Source organism: Erythrolamprus reginae, chromosome 5, assembly GCF_031021105.1.
Source record: "Erythrolamprus reginae isolate rEryReg1 chromosome 5, rEryReg1.hap1, whole genome shotgun sequence".
Classification (NCBI taxonomy): Eukaryota; Metazoa; Chordata; class Lepidosauria; order Squamata; family Dipsadidae; genus Erythrolamprus; species Erythrolamprus reginae.
The window spans coordinates 112,354,391-112,376,316 of NC_091954.1; the positions used below are offsets into that span (position 1 = coordinate 112,354,391).

At 48.1% G+C, this 21,926-nt stretch overlaps 1 protein-coding gene across 1 annotated transcript in view; it reads right to left on the reverse strand.

Moving 5' to 3' along the window:
• EIF4G1 (eukaryotic translation initiation factor 4 gamma 1) overlaps positions 1–21,926 on the reverse strand; it is a 174,690-nt gene that overhangs the window by 120,971 nt on the left and 31,793 nt on the right. The window contains 3 exon segments of the mRNA XM_070753741.1: positions 11,316–11,348; positions 11,801–11,890; positions 14,637–14,745. Of these exon segments, the coding sequence (XP_070609842.1) occupies positions 11,316–11,348; positions 11,801–11,890; positions 14,637–14,711 (198 nt within the window). The 5' untranslated portion in view covers positions 14,712–14,745.

The window sequence follows — 21,926 nt, forward strand, 5'->3', positions numbered from 1 at the left end:
ACTGCAGTTTATCGGAGATTGCTGATAACAATAGGAAAACTTTAAAAGGTTGCTTAGTTTCCACTATAATATAATAGCAAATTTCCAGGTCGTAAGTACAGCTGGACAGTATACGAATGTAAAAATAAAATGCTACCGTTTGTTTACAAATGCAGGTACTGTAATTTTTGCAGTATAAAACACACTGTTTTCCTAAAAGAGGCTGAGGTGTATCTTATACCACGAATAAAGCTTTTTCAAAGTCCCGTCTTTCCGGCTTGCAGGATTTTTTCATTGCTACTCCTGCAAAATATTATTTTTTTCAGCCCTAAGTCTTTGCAGGCTTGTTTTCATTGCTACTCCCTTCGAAGATTTTTTTTTCAGCCCTAACCAGGGGATAAAATAATGTGCTGAAGCTGACGAGACCAGTGTTTCCCAACCTTGGCAACTTGAAGATATCTGGACTTCAACTCCCAGAATTCCCCAGCCAGCATTTGCTGGCTGGGGAATTCTGGGAGTTGAAGTCCAGATATCTTCAAGTTGCCAAGGTTGGGAAACACTGGACTAGACTAAAGACACTAGCCAGATAAATATCTGATAGGTAGATTTTGCCCCCCATTTTCCTGCCCCAAAACTAAGGGGCATCTTATGCTGCGCTGCATCGTATACTATGAAAAATATGGTAATCCTCTACTTACGACAATTCTTTTAATGAACATGGGACCATTTTTCTCACAACCATTTCAGCCTCTCTGTGGTTGCGTAATCTAAAATCCAGATGCTTGACAATTGATTCATATGTATGGTGGCTGCAGCATCCCGGGGTCATGTGATCAACTTTTGCGGTCTCCCAACAAGCAAAAGTCCGTGTGGCAGCCCGATTTCCTGAACAACCGTGCTGCTAACTTTAACCGCTGCAGTGATCCACTTAACAACGGTGACAAGAAAGTTCCTAAAACAGGGCAAAACTCTTTTAACGGTGGCTTTGCTGAGCGACAGAAATTTTGGGCTCATAAAGTCGAGGATTTGCTTGTTCCTAGAAACATAGAAACATAGAAGATTGACGGCAGAAAAAGACCTCATGGTCCATCTAGTCTGCCCTTATACTATTTCCTGTACTTTATCTTAGGATGGATATATGTTTATCCCAGGCATGTTTAAATTCAGTTACTGTGGATTTACCAACCACGTCTGCTGGAAGTTTGTTCCAAGGATCTACTACTCTTTCAGTGAAATAATATTTTCTCACGTTGCTTTGGATCTTTCCCCCAACTAACTTCAGAATGTGTCCCCTTGTTCTTGTGTTCACTTTCCTATTAAAAACACTTCCCTCCTGAACCTTATTTAACCCTTTGACATATTTAAATCTTTCGATCATGTCCCCCCTTTCCCTTCTGTCCTCCAGACTATACAGATTGAGTTCATGAAGTCTTTCCTGATAAGTTTTATGCTTAAGACCTTCCACCATTCTTGTAGCCCATCTTTGGACCTGTTCAATTTTGTCAATCTCTTTTTGTAGGTGAGGTCTCCAGAACTGAACACAGTATTCCAAATGTGGTCTCACCAGCGCTCTATATAAGGGGATCACAATCTCCCTCTTCCTGCTTGTTATACCTCTAGCTTTGCAGCCAAGCATCCTACTTGCTTTTCCTACCGCCCGACCACCCATTTTGAGACTGTCAGAAATCACTACCCCTAAATCCTTCTCTTCTGAAGTTTTCTCTTGCAGTGGCTTAACAAACTTGGGAAGGGAAGAAATTAAAGAAACAAAAGTAAAATGTCTAGATTAGATGACTAGAGTTGGAAGGGACCTTGTAGGTCATCTAGTCCAACTCCTTGCTCAAGCAGGAGTCTCTACACCAGTACTGACAAATGGCCCGCCCGTTGAAAGTCTCAAGCGACGAAGCTGCGACAACTTCCAAAGACAACTTCTGTTCCATTGGTTAATTGTTCTATCAGAAAATTTATCCTTATTTCTAGGTTGAATCTCTCCTTGGTCAGTTTCCATCCATTATTCCTTATCTGGCCTTCAGGTGCCTTGCGAAAATAGCTTGGCCCCCTCCTCTCTGTGGCAGCCCCTCAAATACTGGAAGACTGCTATCCTGTCTCCCCTGGTCCTTCTCTTCACTGCCTAGTTTCCACATCCTTTCTTCATATGTTATATGGTTCGACTACTGCAACGTTCTCTACATGGAGTGTTCGGAAACTTCAGATCGTGCAGAATGCGGCCGCAAGAGCTATCGTGGGGCTTCCTAGATTCGCCCACGTCTCGTCAACACTCCGCGGCCTGCATTGGCTGCCGATTAGTTTCCGGTCACAATTCAAAGTGTTGGTAATAACCTACAAAGCCCTACATGGCAACGGACCAGAATACCTTCGGAACCGTCTTCTGCCGCACGAATACCATCAGCCGATACGGTCCCACAGAGTTGGCCTTCTCTGGGTCCCGTCGACTAAACAATGTCGGCTGGCGGGCCCCAGGGGAAGAGCCTTCTCTGGGGCAGCACCGGCGCTCTGGAATCAACTCCCCCCAGAGATTAGAACCACCCCCACCCTCCTTGCCTTTCGTAAGTTATTGAAGACCCACCTTTCTCACCAGGCATGGGGTAGTTGAGGTGTGTCCCCATGCTAATATAGTATGGTATGACTGAGTTGTATGGTTTTAATGGTGTGGGTTGTTTTTAGATGTTTTGAAGTATTGGATTTGTCACATCGTTTATCACTGTTGTGAGCCGCTCCGAGTCTTCGGAGAGGGGTGGCATACAAATCTAATAAATAATAATAAATAATAAATAATAATAATAATAATAATAATAATAATAATAATAATAATAACGACGACCTACATGGCATCAGACCAGAATAATTGCAGGACCACTTTCTGCCGCATTATTATTATTATTATTATTATTATTATTATTATTATTATTATTATCATCATCATCATCATCATTATTGTCTCCAGTCCCCTAATCATCCTGGTTGCTCTCCTCTGCACTTTCTCTAGAGTCTCAGCATCTTTCTTACAATGTGGTGACCAAAACTGGATGAAATACTCCCGGGGTGGTCTAACTAAGGCCTTATAGAGTGGTATTAGTACCTCCGTAGTCCTAGATTGTCTCCCTTTATTAATGTAATTTAAAATTGCATTGGCTTTTTTGGGTGCCGCTGCACACTGTCTGTCTGACGACGTCTCCGTGGTCATGTGACGCTGATACCTATTTTTCTACTTGCATTTGCATAGCTGGCTGGGGAATTCTGGGAGTTGAAGTCCACCTGTCTTAAAGTCACCAAGGTTGCAACACCTTGCTCCAAGCAGCTCCCGAGAAGCAAGTAGACATTTTGAACTCCAAGGCAAGAATGCTGCGGGGTCTTTCGCTGCCGCCATTGTCAGTGCTCCAACAACACTTGTATTTGATTTGTATTTATTAGATTTGTATGCCGCCCCTCTCCAAAGACTCGGGGCGGCTAACAACAATATAAAAAGACAATGTAAACAAATCTAATATTAAAAATAATCTAAAAAACCCCAATTTAAAGAACCACTCATACATACAAGCATACCATGTATAAATTCTATAAGCCTAGGGAGAAGGGAAATTTCAATTCCCCCATGCCTGATGACAGAGGTGGGTTTTAAGGAGCTTGCGAAAGGCAAGGAGGGTGGGGGCAACTCTGATATCTGGGGGGAGCGGGTTCCAGAGGGCCGCCACAGAGAAGGCTCTTCTCCTGGGTCCCGCCAAACAACATTGCTTAGTCGCCGGGACCCGGAGAAGGCCAACTCTGTGGGACCTAACCGGTCGCTGGGATTCGTGCGGGAGAAGGCGGTCCCGGAGATATTATAGCTGTAACAAGGTCTCTGCTCTTTTAAGCCCCTCGCCATGTGCAACATTCTGTATTGTAATTCTACCCTCAACCTCAAGTACTTACTGGACTAGTGACACGGAGTTGTGGTACACATCATCCTACCTTCTGACCCTCCCCAGATGTCCTTGCAAATTTGCTATGGGATTCTGAGCACGGAGAGTCCGTGTTTAATGGCCGGCCCAGTGGGGAACACGGAACATCGACAATGAGTACAACAATGTTAAGGAAGGTGATGACTATTAGAAGTTGATGACTGATACTTTTTCCCAAAACTGAAAGGAGAGGCAGAAGTGAGATGAAATGCTGGTGGTCTCTGACTTATGACCACAACAAAGCCCCAGGTTTTTGTAAGTAAGGGAGAAATTTCTGAAGCGAGTTGTCAACATGCAAAGCTTTCAAGTTGCCATAGGCAGGAGGGGGCAAGAGCCAACTGGAGTTGCTGACGGCACTAACTGCAACTACATTCCACAAATGTTTCTTTTGCCCATTGTGATTTTATGGCTTTTCTGACCTCGTTGGATAAGTGAGTCACTGCAGTTATTAAGTTAGTAACATGGTTAAGTGAAATCTGGCCTCCACATTTATTTATTGGACTTGTATGCCGCCCCTCTCTGTGGACTCGGGGCTGCTCATAACGTATCAAAAAAACAATACAGTAATACCTCGTCTTACGAACTTAATTGGTTCCCGGAGGAGGTTTGTAAGGCGAAAAGTTCGTAAGACGAAACATTGTTTCCCATAGGAAACAATGTAAAATGAATTAATGCCAAAACGTGGACTCCAAGAAGGACGTCTTCATGACGCCAAAGCTCCGCCCATGGAATTCCCTACTGGGATTCCCCACCTCCGTTTGAGCCTTCCGACCGGCCCGACAGCTCCGCGGCTCTTTTGAAAAGCTGACAGCCGGGCGGCGGGGCTTCTCAGCGTCCTCCTGAACACGAATGCCAACCCCGAACTTTTGCCGAACTTCTGGGTTCAGAGTTCGGGAGAACGCCGAGAAGCCCCCCAGCTGTTTCAAAAGGGGACAGCAGGGCGGTGGGGCTTCTCAGCAGCCTCCCGAACGCCGAACCTGGAAGTTCGGCAAAAGTTCGGGTTTGGCGTTCGGGTGGACGCCGAGAACCCGCCCGGCTGTTTCAAAAGGCGATAGCCGGGCAGCAGGGCTTCTCGGCAGCCACCCGAACCCAAACTTTTGCCGAACTTCCGGGTTCGGCGTTCAGGCGGCGGGTTCGTAAGACGGAAAAAGTTCGGAAGAAGAGGCAAAAAATTTCCGAACCATGGGTTCGTATCTCGGATTGTTCGTATGGCGAGGGGTTCGTATCACGAGATACCACTGTATACAATAAAGCATCTGAAATCCAATTAATATAAATAACTAATCTAAAACCATTATAAAAAGCCCGAAACATTAAAAATCATTCAGTTAGATTCAGACCACAAACATACCACATACTCGTTGGCCAGAGGCTAAGGTCTAGTGACCCCAAGCCTGGCGGCATAAATTGGTTTTCAGATTCTTGCAGAGGCGAGGAGGGTGGGGGCAGTATGAATCTCCAAGGGGAAGTGATTCCAGAGGGCCGGGGCCCACACAGAGAAGGCTCTTCCCCTTGGGACCTGGAGAAGGCCGACTTGGTGGGACCTGACCGGACGTGGGATTGATATAGCTTGTCAGGAGGTCGCGACAGGGGATCACACGACCACCGGGACAATGCCACAACTGCCGTAAAATACCAAGCAACCAACTGTCAATCATGTGACCAAGAGGATGCTGCAACAACTATCGTGTGAAAAACAAGTATTTGTTCCCAATGCTGTGGAAACTTCGAATGGTCACTAAACTAACCGTTGTAAATCAAGGACGACCTGTCGTTAGCTCTCCTCCTTTAAGTTACTGTCCCTCTGATGATGTAGGAAGACTTCAACTCCCAGAATCCTTAAGTCAGACTGGGGGGGGGGGAGATTCTGAAAGCAGAGGCGCAAAGCACCCCATTTTCAAAGCTTGCTAGCGGTTAAAATTAGTTTTAGGCTACAATATCTCCAGGACCGCCTTCTGCGGCACAAATGCCAGCGACCAATTAGATCCCACAAAATCGGCCTTCTCCGGGTCCCGTCGACCAAACAATATCGGCAGGCGGGACCCAGGGGAAGAGCCTTCTCTGTGGCGGCCCCGGCCCTGTGGAATCAACTCCCTCCAGAGATTCGAACAGCCTCCACGCCTTCCGTAAAATGCTGAAGACTCACCTTTATCACCAGGCGTGGGGATAATTACCACCTTCTCCCCCTTTTTATTATATTTTCGGCCTCACTGTATGATGGATTATGTTGAATGTGTATGATTGTATAGTTAGAGGTTTTACTATGTATTAGTGTTTTTAAATTGATTTAACTTTCTACTATTGGATTTGTAATGTATTGTATCACTGTTATGTTGTGAGCCGCCCCGAGTCTTCGGAGAGGGGCGGCATACAAATCTAATAAATTATAAACGTGAAAGATGCTTAAGAGATGGTAATAAATGTTGGCACTAGCAACTACGTCAAATACATATGGATAAAACTTCAGGAAAATCTATACCACCTATATGCTTAAACCACAGGCCACAAAACATGGAAGCCCCAGCTCCAACGCTGGCCCCCCACACTCTTCTTACTACTCTTTTCTTGCAATATTTTTCTATCCCTCCTCCTCTTGTATTTCTTTCCCTTCTTTCTAAATCCCTTTCCCTTCCTTCCTTTCTCCTTCCCCACTCACGTATGCTATATAAGTAAACTATAATTTATAAACTATAAAGTGTTCAGAAATTTCAGATCGTGCAGAATGCAGCTGCGAGAGCTATCATGGGCTTTCCCAAAAATGCCCATGTAACACCAACACTCCGCAGTCTGCACTGGTTGCCGATCAGTTTCCGGTCACAATTCAAAGTGTTGGTCATTACCTATAAAGCCCTTCATGGCACCGGACCAGGGTATCTACAAGACCGCCTTCTGCCGCATGAATCCCAGCGACCGGTTAGGTCCCGTCAACAAAACAATGTTGTTTGGCAGGGCCCAGGGGAAAAGCCTTCTCTGTGGTGGCCCCGACCCTCTGGAACCAACTCCCCCCAGCGATTAGAACTGCCCCCACCCTCCATGTCTTTCGTAAGCTCCTTAAAGCCCACCTCTGCTGTCAGGCATGGGGGAACTGAGATATTCTTTCGCCCTAGGCCTTTACAATTTATGCATGTTATGTTTGTTTGTAGGGATGTTTGGTTTTTCTAGTTGTTTTAGTATTGGATTTATATGATGTTTTTTATTACTGTTGTTAGCCGCCCCGAATCTACGGGGAGGGGCGGCATACAAATCCAATAAATAAATAAATAAAATAAATAAATAAATAAATGTTGGAATGTACATTATATATATTCCCTTTACTTTTCTGTACCCTGTTTTTAATGTATATAACCAATAAACATATTTTTTTTTTAAAAGAGACGGTGGCTTCCCTCAGATCACTCGCCCAGATGGCTGTAGTAATAATATAAGAACCGGACTTCCAAGTTCAAAACTCAAATCTCGCCACAGAGACTGGGTGGACCAGGATGAAAGACACCTGGAGCTTTGATCTGACTCAGAAGCTTCACGCGGAGGATCAAAGGCTCTGGTTCTTCCTGAATGCCAAAACGGCACCCAGAAGGGAACGCCAGCTCCAGAAGTGGCCGTTTTGCTCAGACAAAACAGACCACCCAATTCGGGCCCGAGAAGATTACAATCCTATTCATTCCCCAGGTTGGAGACATTTAGATGGCAATACGTGTGGGTTGAACGCTTCAGATGAGTGATGGCGAACCTATGGCACGGGTGCCACAGGTGGCACGCAGAGCCATTAAAAACATAGAAACATGGAAGATTGACGGCAGAAAAAGACCTCATGGTCCATCTAGTCTGCCCTTATACTATTTCCTGTATCTTACCTTTAGGATGGATCTATGTTTATCCCAGGCATGTTTAAATTCAGTGACTGTGGATTTACCAACCCCGTCTGCTGGAAGTTTGTTCCAAGCATCGACTACTCTTTCAGTCATATAATATTTTCTCATGTTGCTTCTGATCTTTTCCCCAACTAACCTCAGATTGTGCCCCCTTGATCTTGTGTTCACTTTCCTATTGAAAACACTTCCCTCCTGAACCTTATTTAACCCTTTCACGTATTTATATGTTTCGATCCTGTCCCCCCTTTCCCTCCTGTCCTCCAGACTATACAGATTGAGTTCATGAGGTCTTTCTTGATATGTTGCCATTGTCCTAGCTGAGCTCCAACGGGCATACGTGTGCCGGCCAGCTGATTTTTGGCTCGCACAGAAGCTCTGGGGGGGGGGTGTTTTTGACTTCCAGAGAGCCTCCAGGAGGATGGGGGAGGAGGTTTTTACCCCCCTGCTGCACCAGGGAAGCCTTTGGAGCCTGGGGAGGGCGAAACACGAGCCTACCAGGCCCACCAGAGGTCGTGAAACAGTCCGCTTCTGGCCTCCCGGGGGATGGAGGAAGTTGTTTTCACCCTCGGCAAGCATTGAATTATGGGTGTGGGCACTCACACGTGCACGATTAGTGGTATGCACACTCTTTCGGCACCTAAGCCATCATTGCTTTAGATCAGTGTTTCCCAACCTTGGCAGCTTGAAGATATTTGGACTTCAACTCCCAGAATTCCCCAGCCACCGAATGCTGGCTAGGGAATTCTGGGAGTTGAAGTCCAGATATCTTCAAGTTGCCAAGGTTGGGAAACACTACTTTAGATAAACCAGCAGGAAGGAGAGCAAACTCCACCAAGATTGTGTAGCTGGCAGTTTTTTAAAGAATGCCAAAGTAAGCATTATTTATTGGATTTGTATGCCACCCCTCTCCGGGGACTCGGGGAGGCATTAGGGCAGGTTTTAAATAAATGGAGGGTTTTTTAAAAAATATATATATATAATAAAAATAATAATAAAAGCAGCTGCTGTCCCGATTGAGTAGAGAATGTTACTGCACAGCATGGGAACCATGTCTCCAATCCCACGGCTGATATCTTGCCTGGGTTAACACTACCTCAATTCCCAAGTCCGGCCCAATTGAAGAGAGCGTGTTATCACACAGCACGGGAACAAAGTCTCCAATCTCGCTGCCGAGATCTTGCCTGGGTTAACACTACCTCAATTCCCAAGTCCGGCCCGATTGAAGAGAGCGTGTTATCACACAGCACGGGAACAAAGTCTCCAATCTCACTGCCGAGATCTTGCCTGGGTTAACACTACCTCAATTCCCAAGTCCGGCCCGATTGAGGACAGCATGTTACCGCACAGCACGGGAACAAAGTCTCCAATCCCACTGCCGAGATCTTGCCTGGTTTAAGACCACCTCAATTCCCAAGCCCAGCCCAATTGAGGAGAGCATGTTACCGCACAGCACGGGAACAAAGTCTCCAATCCCGCTGCCGAGATCTTGCCTGGGTTAACACCACCTCAATTCCCAAGTCCCAACCAAAGGCGACAGGGCGATGTCGTTCCTTCAACCTTCGTTCCCAATCAAGCAAGTTCTCCGACAACCGGATACAATGGAGGGGCAGAGCCCGCCCACCCCTCACCCCCGCATAGCCCAGGGGGGATGTAGGGGTGACTATTTGGGGACAGTGGAGGCCATAGCCCTTCCAGGAGTCTACAAAGGAAGGTAAGAGATGGACAACAGTCTCTGGGGCTCTGGAAGACGTGCAATACGCCAAAAGGGAATGAATGGCAGGTGTAAGGGAGGAGAAGGATCTTGCAGCCAGCCCTGGGAGAGGCCGGGAACTGTATTTGAGGGGAAGGAAGGAAAGAAGAAGAAGGAGGAGGAGGAGGAGGATCACCAAATGGGGAAGCCAGACAGCAGGAGTGGAGCAAAATGAGAAACAGTGACAGAGAAGCACTTTCATGATTCAGAGGCCATGCAAGTCACAAGGGAAGTGGGGAAGCTTTGGGGCTATGGACACTGCAGTCAAACTGGCCCTAGCCACAACCTGTCAGGCGTAAACCCGGGTGAAAAGCTGACCCTCGCATCCCTGCCCTGCATCGCAGGTTCTCTTTCCCAGGTTTTGTTGTGTTCTTTTGACTCGCCACCCCAACAAACTCTCCTCCCTGCAGGTTTTATTTAAAAAAAAAAAACACGCTTGGGCGATCCACAAAATGATCAGGTTCCCCCTTTCGAATGGGTTGAAAGCGATGAGTCCAAAAGGCTCCTGACAGTCACTGGGATCCAGCCCAGGATTGGGGGCAAAAGAAATAAATAGCACAGGTAGTCCTTGAATTACAACTACAGTCATACCTCGTCTTACAAACTTAATTGGTTCCAGGACGAGGTTCTTAAGGTGAAAAGTTTGTAAGATGAAACAATGTTTCCCATAGGAATCAATGGAAAAGAGATTAATGCGTGCAAGCCCAAAATTCACCCCCTTTGCCAGCCGAAGCGCCCGAAGCAAAAACACAGAGGTCCAGAGGTGGCGTTTCCAGGACTTTGGTGTTTTTGTGATGCTGCAATTTCACTGATGCTCCCTTCGCTGGGAAACCCCACCTCCGGACTTTCGTTGCCAGCGAAGCGCTCATTTTTGGGATGCTGGGATTCCCCTGCAGCATCGCAAAAACATGGAAGTCCGGAGGTGGGGTTTCCCATGGAGGGAGCCTCAAGGGAATCCCAGCAGCGCAAAAACGGGTGCTTCGCTGGCAATGGAAGTCCGGAGGTGGGGCATCCCAGCAGCAGCGGTAGGTTTGTAAGGTGAAAAAGTTTGTAAGAAGAGGCAAAAAAATCTTAAACCCCGGGTTTGTATCTCGAAAAGTTTGTATGATGAGGCGTTTGTGAGACGAGGTATCACTGTATTTGTTGTGTGGCTGAAACAAAAAAAGGGGGGGACTTACGACCGACTTTTCACCCTTATGACCACACCTCCACGTTTACGTGATCAAAATTCCGGCGCTTGGCAACCGGTTCAATGTTTACGAAGGTCGCAGCATCCTGGGCTTTTGTGGCTTTCTCGACAAGCCCAGTCAAAGCCGGGCAGCCAGATTCACTTTTAACAACCACGCCAGTAACTTTTAACAGCCGCTGAGATTCGCTTAAGAACTGTGACCGGAAAGGTCGTAAAATTGGGGGGAAGAGGGGGGGAGACTCAGCGAACTTGCTCAGCAATGGAAATCTGGGGCTCAATCGCGGTCGTGAAGCGGAGGACTACCTGTATTATTCTCTTTTTAAAAAACGGTAGCGGAGAGTGAAGGGGGGCGGGAAATATCTCCTGTTAAAGACAGGAGAGCTCAGAGGGGGACTGGGAAAGTCTTAACCTGGAGGCTTTCCCCTGTTGACCTCAGGCTCCTCTCCAGCCCCGAGGTCAGTTGCCCTGCAGTGTCCAAGCACGACCCTTGATCCGAAGGGCCCCCCCTTCCCCCCCTTTAGGATGGCATCCAGCATGCAGTGAGGCAAGCGGAGGGAGGTTAGTACCTGCTGATGTAAAGAACGCGGCCCTGCTGGAAACTAAGGCGAGAAAGAGCGCGGGGGGGGGGGGAAAGGAGACAAGAGGAGAACATCAACGACAGTTACAGGCACCTCTGTCTACTCCCGGCTTCCTTCCCCACTTCCCGTCCCAGCCCACAAATTCCTCGCCCCTCTGGGCAGCTGAGCCGCCCCCCCCTCCCTGCCTCCTGTCCGCCCCCTTCCATGCTAACGGCTACCCAGGCTCTTCCGCCGTGCTCAGTTCCCCAACCCTCATCCCCACCTGGCACAGGCCACAGGTGCACAGGTGAGTCAGTGGCGCCCGCAGACTGAGTCAACCTGCAGGGCTGCCAGCCTCCGAGCCAAACCAAAGAACCTGTTTGGCAACACATCAGAAAAGACTCCGGCTGCCACCTCGAGAGAGTCCTGTCGCTCCCGAGAGAGAGAGCCGCAGCCCCCCCCCCCCCCCGGTGTGTTGGTCGCCAACTTCTTACCGGTCGAGGCTGGGAAGGCGTATTCATTTGGGTAGCTTGCGCTGGGTTAAAAACCACAGGTGCCGCCTGGCCAGGAGGAAACGCTGACTGCTAGGAGAAGGGAAGAAGAGAAGAAGAAGCAGGTTAGCAGCTCCGGCGGCAGCTGTCCCAACCTCCAGCCACACCTGGGGCAGCCTTGGAGGGACAGAAAGCACAGGCTCTAAAGCAGCATTGGAGAAATGGAATTAAGATGGCATCGGTCAACCTGGCAAACCTTTCCCTCTACGAAAGCGAGACAACAGGGCCAAAGGCAAACAAACGACAGGAAAGTTCGTTGTGGTGGCTGGGAAGGGGGGGGATTGGAGTAATAATTTAATAATAATAATATATCTTTCAGCTGTGGCGAGGGGGGGGGGTTCGCCCAGGTTCGCCTGGTGCAGCAGTTGCGGCCCTATCTGGACCGGGAGTCACTGCTCACAGTCACTCATGCCCTCATCACCTCGAGGCTCGACTACTGTAATGCTCTCTACATGGGGCTACCTTTGAAAAGTGTTCGGAAACTTCAGATCGTGCAGAATGCAGCTGCGAGAGCAATCATGGGCTTCTCTAAATATGCCCATGTTACACCAACACTCCGCAGTCTGCATTGGTTGCCGATCAGTTTCCAGTCACAATTCAAAGTGTTGGTTATGACCTATAAAGCCCTTCATGGCACCGGACCAGATTATCTCAGGGACCATCTTCTGCTGCACGAATCCCAGCGACCAGTTAGGTCCCACAGAGTGGATCTTCTCCGGGTCCCGTCAACTAAGCAATGTCGCCTGGTGGGACCCAGGGGAAGAGCCTTCTCTGTGGCGGCCCCGGCCCTCTGGAACCAACTCCCCCCAGAGATTAGAATTGCCCCCACCCTCCTTGCCTTTCGTAAGCTACTTAAAACCCACCTCTGCCATCAGGCATGGGGGAACTGAGATACTCTTTACCTCTAGGCCTTTACAATTTTATGCATGGTATTTTTGAATGTATGTTTGGTTTTTACTTTAATGGGTTTTTAATTGTTTTTACTATTAGATTATTGTGTATACTGTTCTATTATTGTTGTTAGCCGCCCCAAGTCTCCGGAGAGGGGCGGCATACAAATCCAATAAATCAATCAAATCAAATAATAATGTTACAATGGAAGAAATCTAATATTAAAAGAGAAAAAGACATATAAAACCCTATCATTTAAAACCAAACAACACATACATACCAAACATAAAGTATAAAAGCCTGGGGGAAGGTGTCTCAGTTCCCCCATGCCTGGTGGTATAGGTGGGTCTTGAGTAGCTTACGAAAGACAAGGAGGGTGGGGGCAGTTCTAATCTCCGGGGGGAGTTGATTCCAGAGGGCCGGGGCCGCCACAGAGAAGGCTCTTCCCCTGGGGCCCGCCAAACGACATTGCTTAGTCGACGGGACCCGGAGAAGGTAGTAGTAGGGTGTCCAGGGGGGAAAGCATTTTGAAATTCCCTGACATTTGCCTGTAACTTGCAATCTGGCTAAGGCGCAGTTGTAAATGACGTCATACCAAAGCCTAAGCCGTGGAGAAATATCAGGTAGCTGAAGAAGCAAGTTGTTTCCACAGTTATGCTCATTTTTGCAGGCAGTGTGATCCGTTGGTTTTTTTAATTTTTAAAAGATTTTCCCCTGACTTTTAACATTTTAATACAGTTTGTTTTTTTCCCCAATTTATTCCATTTTTTTTTTTCACGAATCCCTGATAATTCCCTGATATTTCCCGAACCGCCAATTTCCCTGATAATTCCATGATTTCCCGGGTTTGCTGGACACCCTGAGCAAAGCAGGAACTTTGGCCCTTTGAGGGACTTGTGGACTTTCCAACTGGCTCAGGAATTCTGGGAGCTGAAGTCCACAAGTCGTAAAAGGGTCATAGTGCTTCTGCTAGAGCGGGGGTCCCCAACGTTGGCCACTTTAAGACTTGTGGACTTCAACTCCCAGAATCCCTCAGCCAGCGCTGAGCAATTTCTGGGAGTTGAAGTCCACAAGTCTTAAAGTGGTCAAGGTTGGAGACCCCTGTGCTAGAGCAGTGATTTTCAACCTTTTTTGAGCTGCGGAACATTTTTTACATTTACAAAACCATGGGGCACATTGAGTGGGGAGAGAGGGGCGGCTAAAAAAAGTTTGGACAAAAAAATTCTCTCTCTCTCACTTCCTCCCTTTCGCTCTATTTCTCTCTCCCTCCCTCTTTCTCTCTCTTCCTCTTTTTCTCTCTCTCTCCCTTCCTCTTTTTTCTCTCTCTCCATCCCTCTTTCTTTCTCTCTCCCTCCCTCCCTCCCTCTATGTCTTTCTCTCTCCCACCTTCCCTCCCTCTTTTTCTCTCTCTTTCTTTCTCTTTCTTGTTCTCTTTCTCTCTCTCTTGCTTTCTTTTTTCTCTCTCTCGTTCTCTTTCTTTTTCTTTCTCTCTATCTCTCTTGCTTTCTTTCTCTCTCTCTATCTCTCTCGTTCTTTCTTTCTCTCTTTGTTTTCTTTCTCTCTCTCTTGCCTACTTGCTTTCTCTCTCTTGCTCTTTCTTTCTTTCCCTCTTTCTCTCTCTCTCTTTCTTTCTCTCTCTTTCTTTCTCTCTCTCTCTTTCTTTCTCTCTCTCTCTTTCTTTCTCTCTCTCTTGTTTTCTTTCTCTCTCTGAGCTTCGCGGCACACCTGACCATGTCTCACGGCACACTGGTTGAAAAACACTGTGCTAGAGGATCCACCTCTCAAGCCGGCAGGGAAGGTAGAGCAACAAACAATGAGCGGATCTAGGGGGAAAGCAGACAGGAAGTATCCCAGGGGCAGAAGGTGTCCTGGGAAGGCGAATCCTTACCTGTGGAAGTCCAGGAGAAGGGGAGGGGTGAGGGGCTGATGGGGTTCCTCCTGAGGGCTGTGGAGCTTTGTTCATTTCACGTGTTGCTGCATAAGGATTCCCTTACTATCTGCAGGGAGGGAGAACGAGGGAAGCATCATCAAAATGAAACCGGAGAGATGCGGAGAAATGCAGAGGTACACCGTACAAGGGGAGGAGCTAGAGTGGGTTCCTCCAGGTTTGCCCAAACTGGTAGCGACGTCACGATGATGTCACCAACCCGATTCGGTCGGTGCCAATCCGTGGGTGCCGCCATCCCCCCCCCCCCCCCCATTTTTAAAAAATGTTTTTGAATGTCAACTGAACAAGTCACAAATACCATTGACTGGTGCTAATGGTTGATGCGGGGTTGATTCCAGCATGCTAGGTATCAACCAAGTATTTAATAATTATAATTATTTGAATTTATTTGACTTCTATGCCGCCCAAAACCGTAGGACTCATGGTGGCTTACAACAATAGAAAACACAATAAAATACAATAATAAAAGAAGTCAATATTTGGACTAAAAACATTAAAATAATAAAAACAATAAAATCCCCCACAGCAATTCAATCAACCAAACATAATAATAATAGTAATAATAATAATAATAATAATAGTAATAGTAATAATAATAATAATAATTAAGAACTTTATAGTGTTTTACATTATTTTATTGATTGTACACCATCCAGAGTACAAAATAATAATGATAATGATAAATAATGATAATAATGATAATAATATTTTAAAATGTGGTCAAAATGGGTGCCCAAGGACAAAGTCTTCAGAAACTTCATCACTTTGACGTCACGGAGATATACTTCCTGGCCGGCTGAAACAGGGACTCCAGGAAGGACGTCTCCGTGATGTCAAAGCTCCGCCCCTGGAATTCCCTATTGGGATTCCCCACCTCCGTTTGCCCCTCCCAACTGGCCGACAGCTCCACGGCTCTTCTGGGAAGGTGACAGCCGGGCGGCGGCGCTTCTCAGCGTTCTCCCAAAGCCGAACCCGAACTTTTGCCGAACTTCTGGGTTCGGCGTTCAGGAGAACGCCGAGAAGCCCCCGGCAGTTTTGGAAGGTGACAACCGGGCGACAGCACCCAGCGGAGCGCCCATTTTTGCGATCCTGGGATTCCCCTACAGCATTGCAAAAACATGGAAGTCTGGAGGTGGGGTTTCCCATAGAGAGGAGCTCCAGGGGAATCCCACCAGCGCAAAAACGGGCGCTTTGGTTTGAAAAAGGGGGTAAATTTTGGGCTTGCATGCATGCATTAATCAGTTTTCCATTGATTCCTATGGGAAACATTGTTTCGTCTTACAAACTTTTCACCTTACGAACCTCCTCCCGGAACCAATTAAGTTCATAAGACAACTTCTTACGAACATATTAAGCGAATCACTTCCCCTTTTTTAAAGTTAGTAACACAGTTGTTAAGTGAACCTGGCTTCGCCCTTGGATTGCTTGTCAGCAGGTTGCAAAATAGGATTAGGTGACCCTGGGACTCTGCAGTCTAGAACATACAGTATGAAGAACGGCTGCAGGATTTGGGCATTTAGAGAAAAAGAAGGTCTAGTTGGGGGCCACGGATAGCAGTATTCCAGTTATTCAAGGGCTGCCACAAAGAGAATTGGGTCAACTATTTTCCAAAGCATCAGAAGACAAGACAAGAAACAATGGATGGAAACTAATCCAGGAGAGAAGCAACCTGGAACCGAGAAGAAACTTCAAAACAGTGAGGACAATTAACCAGCGAACAGAAGTTTGCCTTCAGAAGTTGGAGGTGCTTCATTACTGGTGCTTCATTTTTAAGAAGAGACTGGACAGCCATTTGTTTGAATTGGTAGGGTTCTCCTGCTTGAGCAGGGGGGGTGGACTAGAAGACCTCCAGGGTCCCTTCCAGCTCTTTTCTGAATTTCTCTCTACCTGAAGTCGGGTTGTACTTCCAGAATGCTCCTTACTGCAGTGTTTCCCAACCTTGGCAACTTGAAGATATTTGGACTTCAACTCCCAGAATTCCCCAGCCAGCGAAAGTCCAGATATCTTCAAGTTGCCAAGGTTGGGAAACACGGCCTTACAGGACAGACTCTGTGCCTCTGAAATCTCGAGAAGCAGATTTTAGTACCCAGAAATGCTACCAGGATTTCGTAAAATTGACTCTGGGGCTCACTAGGTTCCACAGACCTAACCGGAAAGGGATAAAAGTATAGACCAGTGATGGTGAACCTATGGCACGGGTGCCACTGGTGGCACGTAGAGCCATATCTGCTGGCACGCGACCCATTGCCCTAGCTCAGCTCCAACGTGCCTGTGTGTGCCGGCCAGCTGATTTTTGGATGGCACAGAGGCTCCGGGAGGGGCGTTTCTGGTTTCCGGAGAGCCTTTAGGGGGGATGGGGGGAGGGCGTTTTTACCCTCTCTCGGCTCCAGGGAAGTCTTTGGAAGCTGGGGGAAGGCAAAACACGAGACTACGAGACCCACCAAAAGTTGGGAGACAGGACTTTTCTGGCTTTCCAGGGGGGCCTCCAGGGAAGATAGGAAGCAGTTTTTGCCCTCCCCAGGCATTGAATTTTGGGGTGTGGGGCACTCGCGCATGTGGGGATATAGAGTGCGCGCAAGCTCTTTTGGCTACCCGAGGGGAAAAAAGTTCACCATCACTGGGTATAGACACTGAATTTGGTGCTAGTGCCCTACAACCCCTAACCCCCAACACTTTTCCCTTAGTACTCTCCACGATTGACCTCTCCAGGTTTCCTAAGAGGCCAGTAAGGGGGCGTACATAAGTGGCACTGGTGTGCCTTTCGTCCCCTGTCCAATTGTCTTTCCTCTCTGTTCACCTATCATATATATTCTCTTCCTTTCATATATCCTCTCCTCTAAGTTCACACCTTCACCCTCTTTATATTATCACATGTCTATTTTCTTCCTATGTATTTATGTATTGGACAAATGAATAAATAAATAAATAAATAAAATAAATAAACAGAGTCACAAATTGTTGGAAGTTGAAGCCTGTGGGGGTTGGGTAAAGAAGGTCGTCCAAGATCACTCATTCTCTTCCTCCGCACTAACTCCTTCCACCTCCCCCCCCCCCCCAAAAAAAAGGGGGAGTCCCATCTTCCCCGGCCTTTTGAGCTGCATGAGAATTCGGAGACTACAAATTGTGCAAAATGCAGCTGCGCGAGTTGTATTGGGGCTACCCAAATCTGCCCCACATTTCAACATCACTCTGGATGCCAATCGGTCTCCAGGCCCAATTCAAAGTGCTGGTTATGACCTACAAAGCCCTACGTGGCTTAGGACCAGATTACCTCCGGGACTGTCTTCTGCCTCATGCATCCCAGCGGCCGGTCAGGTCCCACAGAGTTGGCCTTCTCCAGGTCCCAACGGCCAGACAATGTCGTTTGATGGGGCCTAGGAGAAGAGCCTTCTCTGTGGCGGCCCCAGTCCTCTGGACCGAACTCCCTCCAGAGATACATACCGCCCCCTCCCTCCTGTCTTTCGTAAAGCCCTGAAGACCAACCTCTGCTGGCAGGCACGGGGGCTTGTGAGTGATTGTCTGCAGCCGATATTATGAATGATTGAATTGGATGAATGTGCTTGACTGTATACGGGTTTTTTAAACACTTTTAGTAATTTGTATAATTCTTTTAAAAGTAATTTAGATTTCTTTTATATATTGTTGCATTTATAATATTGTATGCCACCCTGAGTAGCCTTGAGAAGGGCAGCATAGAAAAGGAAGGAAGGAAGGAGGGAGGGAGGGAGAGAGAGAGGGGGGGAGAGAGAGAGAGAGAAGAGAGAAGAAAGAAAGAAAGAAGAAAGAAAAGATAAGAAAGAAAGAAAGAAAGAAAGAAAGAAAGACCGGGATTCTTATTCCCCCCCTGAAATATTTACATCATTCAGTTCAAGACTGTCTTTGGGTGCCTTCACGTGCCATGTCCCTGGGCAGAGGGGGAGAGAAGAGATATAGCTGCTTGAACACAACTGCACCATCTCCAAAAATTCCTCCCCCCCCCTCCAACTTCCCCATGCCCAGCAGCCAATGTGCCTCTGGTGCAGCATCACACCCAGGTGTAGAGAAGGAGGAGGCCTACCGCTGCGTCTCTTCCTACAGGAAGTCACTGGGGCTAAGCCAATCTCAAATGACCCTGCTTTACGGACCGAAATACTAATCTCCTCCTAATCCGGGACAAGAAAGCCCAGAGCGAAGCAACCCTTTGGGTGAGCGAGCAGGACAGACTCTTTGAAGCCAAGGGGGCTCCAAAATAAAGAGCCCAGAGGTACCAGCTGTTGGGGAGGCCGGGAAAGTTCTGATTTAAACCGCCCTGCGCAGATTCTCCATCATCGTCATCCATAAAAACATAGAAGATTGACGGCAGAAGAAAAGACCTCACGGTCCATCTAGTCTGTCCTTATATTTTATCTTAGGATGGATATAAGTTTATCCCAGGCATGTTTACATTCAGTTACTGTGGATTTACCAACCACGTCTGCTGGAAGTTTGTTCCAAGCCTCTACTACTCTTTCAGTCAAATAATATTTTCTCACGTTGCTTCTAATCTTTTCCAAAACTAAACCTTGTCCTTGTGTTCACTTTCCTATTAAAAACACTTCCCCCCTGAACCTTATTTAACCCTCTCACATATTTCAATGTTTCGATCACGTCCCCCCCCTTTTCCTTCTGTCGTCCAAACTATACAGATGGAGTTCATGAAGTCTTTCCTGATCAGTTTTACGCTTTTAAAGACCTTCCAATCATTTTTCTAGCCTGTCCATAACCAAATCATGGGTTTGTCTCTGAATTCACCGTAGCACAACCAACCCAACCCACCTTCATCCTACATCATCCCCAGGGAGGCGAAGAAAAAAAAAAAGATCACAAAACCCGGGCAGAGCAATCGAGGAAACCCATGAGGCAGACCCCCACTCTTTTACCCCCTTCCCACTTTCTACCCAAGTACTGTTTACACAAAACGAGCCCCTTGGAAAAAGGCCTGAGATGTTTTCAAGCGCACAGGCCTCAAATCCCACCGATACCCTTTGCAGAAAGACAGAAAGGAAAAGGGGGGGGGGGGGATCACAGAAGAAAAAACAAAAACCGCCTTAGGAAGTTTTGTTTTCGGCCTTTGGAACACCCCCCCCCCGGGGGCTAAAAAAGAGGGGTTATTCTTTCCAAGCCCCCACCCCTCCCCGAAAGAAAGGAGGAGAAACCCGTCCTCCGTATATCCCCTTCCTAACTCAAGGCGTGCCGCGACGGGGAGCCAGCAAGATGAATTAATACTCACCCAAGTAGGGAAAAAACCCCAGGCCGGGTTTGCAAGCGGTGGAGACTTTTCATCTGCCTGGTTTTCCGAAAGGGTTTGGGGAGGGGAGGAAAGAAAAGATCAGCCTGCAAACCGGCTGGCGCATGGCACGGAGATCCTCGGGCCCTCGCCAAACATGGGCAAGGCAGGGGGAGAGCCCCGCCGCCCCCCCAACCCTGGAAAGGCCCCGGACATGAGTGTCCGGGGAGCTGCCCGCCGTTGGTGGTGGTGGTGGTGGGGTGGTGGCGGTGTCAGATCGCAGAGTCCTGCTGCACTGCAAGAGGACATAGAGAGAGAGACAGGGCGGAGAGGAGCCTAAAGGGAGAACCCAGGGAGCCTCCAGAGCCCCACACCAGGCGCAGCCCATTCGGTCTCAGCGGCGCTGGCTCAGCACTGCCCAAACCAGTTGGGAGGAGAAGCCCTCACACCCACGTGCCTTGAGTCACCGGCTCCGGCAGAGAGAGGGAGGGGAAGGAGGGAGGCTGGCAACCTTGAGGGCCCCCACCTTAGCCCAGCCAACACCCGCCCGGGCGCCCGCAAGAGAAAAAGGCGCAGGAAACCTTGGGAGGCGGTGCCAATGCCGGGCGCTTTACACCCGCGGGAAGCCTGCCCTCCCTTCGCCAGAAAGCGTGGCCGAGTCCACCTCCGCCACAAAGGGCAAGAAGCTGGGGGGGTGAGGGAAAGGAAACTGCGCATCTTCAATCAGCTGCTTCGATCAGTGACCCGCTCAGTTATAACGGCATCAAAATAAATAAATAATAATAATAGTAATAGTAATAATAATAGTACTAATAGTAATAGTAATAATAATAATTATATATATATTTTATATATAATATATATATATATATATATATATTATATATATATATATATATTTGTATGCCACCCCTTTCCGAGGGGGGTGACTTATGACCGGTTTCCACCCTTATGACCACCGTCGTTATTCATTCATTCATTCATTCAATATTTTTAATGCCGCCCTTCTCCTTAGACTCAGGGCGGCTTACAACATGTTAGCAATAACACTTAATATGAGTATATAGTATAAGGGCAGACTAGATGGACCATGAGGTCTTTTTCTGCCGTCAATCTTCTATGTTTCTACTGTAAAATGTACTGTAGAGTCAGACTATTGCTCCCCACAATCCGGCTCGTTTTACCCACCTCGTTTTCTCTTCATGGCGCAAAAGCCACACAGTCCCGGACTCCCGGATCGCTCGCTTCTCCGGCCAGCGCGGCGCTTTCCTGGGCAGATGGCTTTGCTGACCGGAGAAGCGAGCGATCCGGGAGTCTGGGACTGCGTGGCTTTGCGCCATGAAGAGAAAACGGCAGCAGGGAACAGTCGGCCGTTTTCTCTTCATGGCACAAAGCCACACAGTCCCGGACTCCCGGATTGCTCGCCCCAAGGCAGGAGGCGGCGGCGGAGGAGAGTGGGCGGATCGGCGCGGGCAATGGGGCAGGGCGGAGAAAGCCAGGGGGCGCGTTTGGCCGGAGGCACCGTGGGGAGGCAGGGGCAGGGAGGTGCAGCAGTAGGTGCCTCCGGCCAAACGCGCCCCTGGCTTCTCCGCCCTGCCCCATTGCCCGCCCGATCCGCCCACTCTCCTCCGCCGCCTCTCGCTGCGGCACACCTGACGATGTCTCGCGGCACACCGGTTGGGAAACGCTGTTCTAAAGCACCAGAAGGCTGGAGGTTTTCTAGAGTGGAGACAATTCCCAACCGGGAGCAAACTGCTATGGGCAATTCAAGTATGTTTGCAGCAATAAAGCAACGGAGGGAATCAGGCCTTCGGCACAATTATAGGCGGGTTGTAACCTTTTGTCCTCCCTTTCTCTTCTCTTCCCACTTCTTCAAAATGCCCCTTGAGAGCTTAAAAATAAATCTTCCGCCTCCTGCAGAATCTACCTGAGGGGGCTGGCGCACTAGCTGCTACCCCAGACATCCCAACCATAGACTCTGCTCC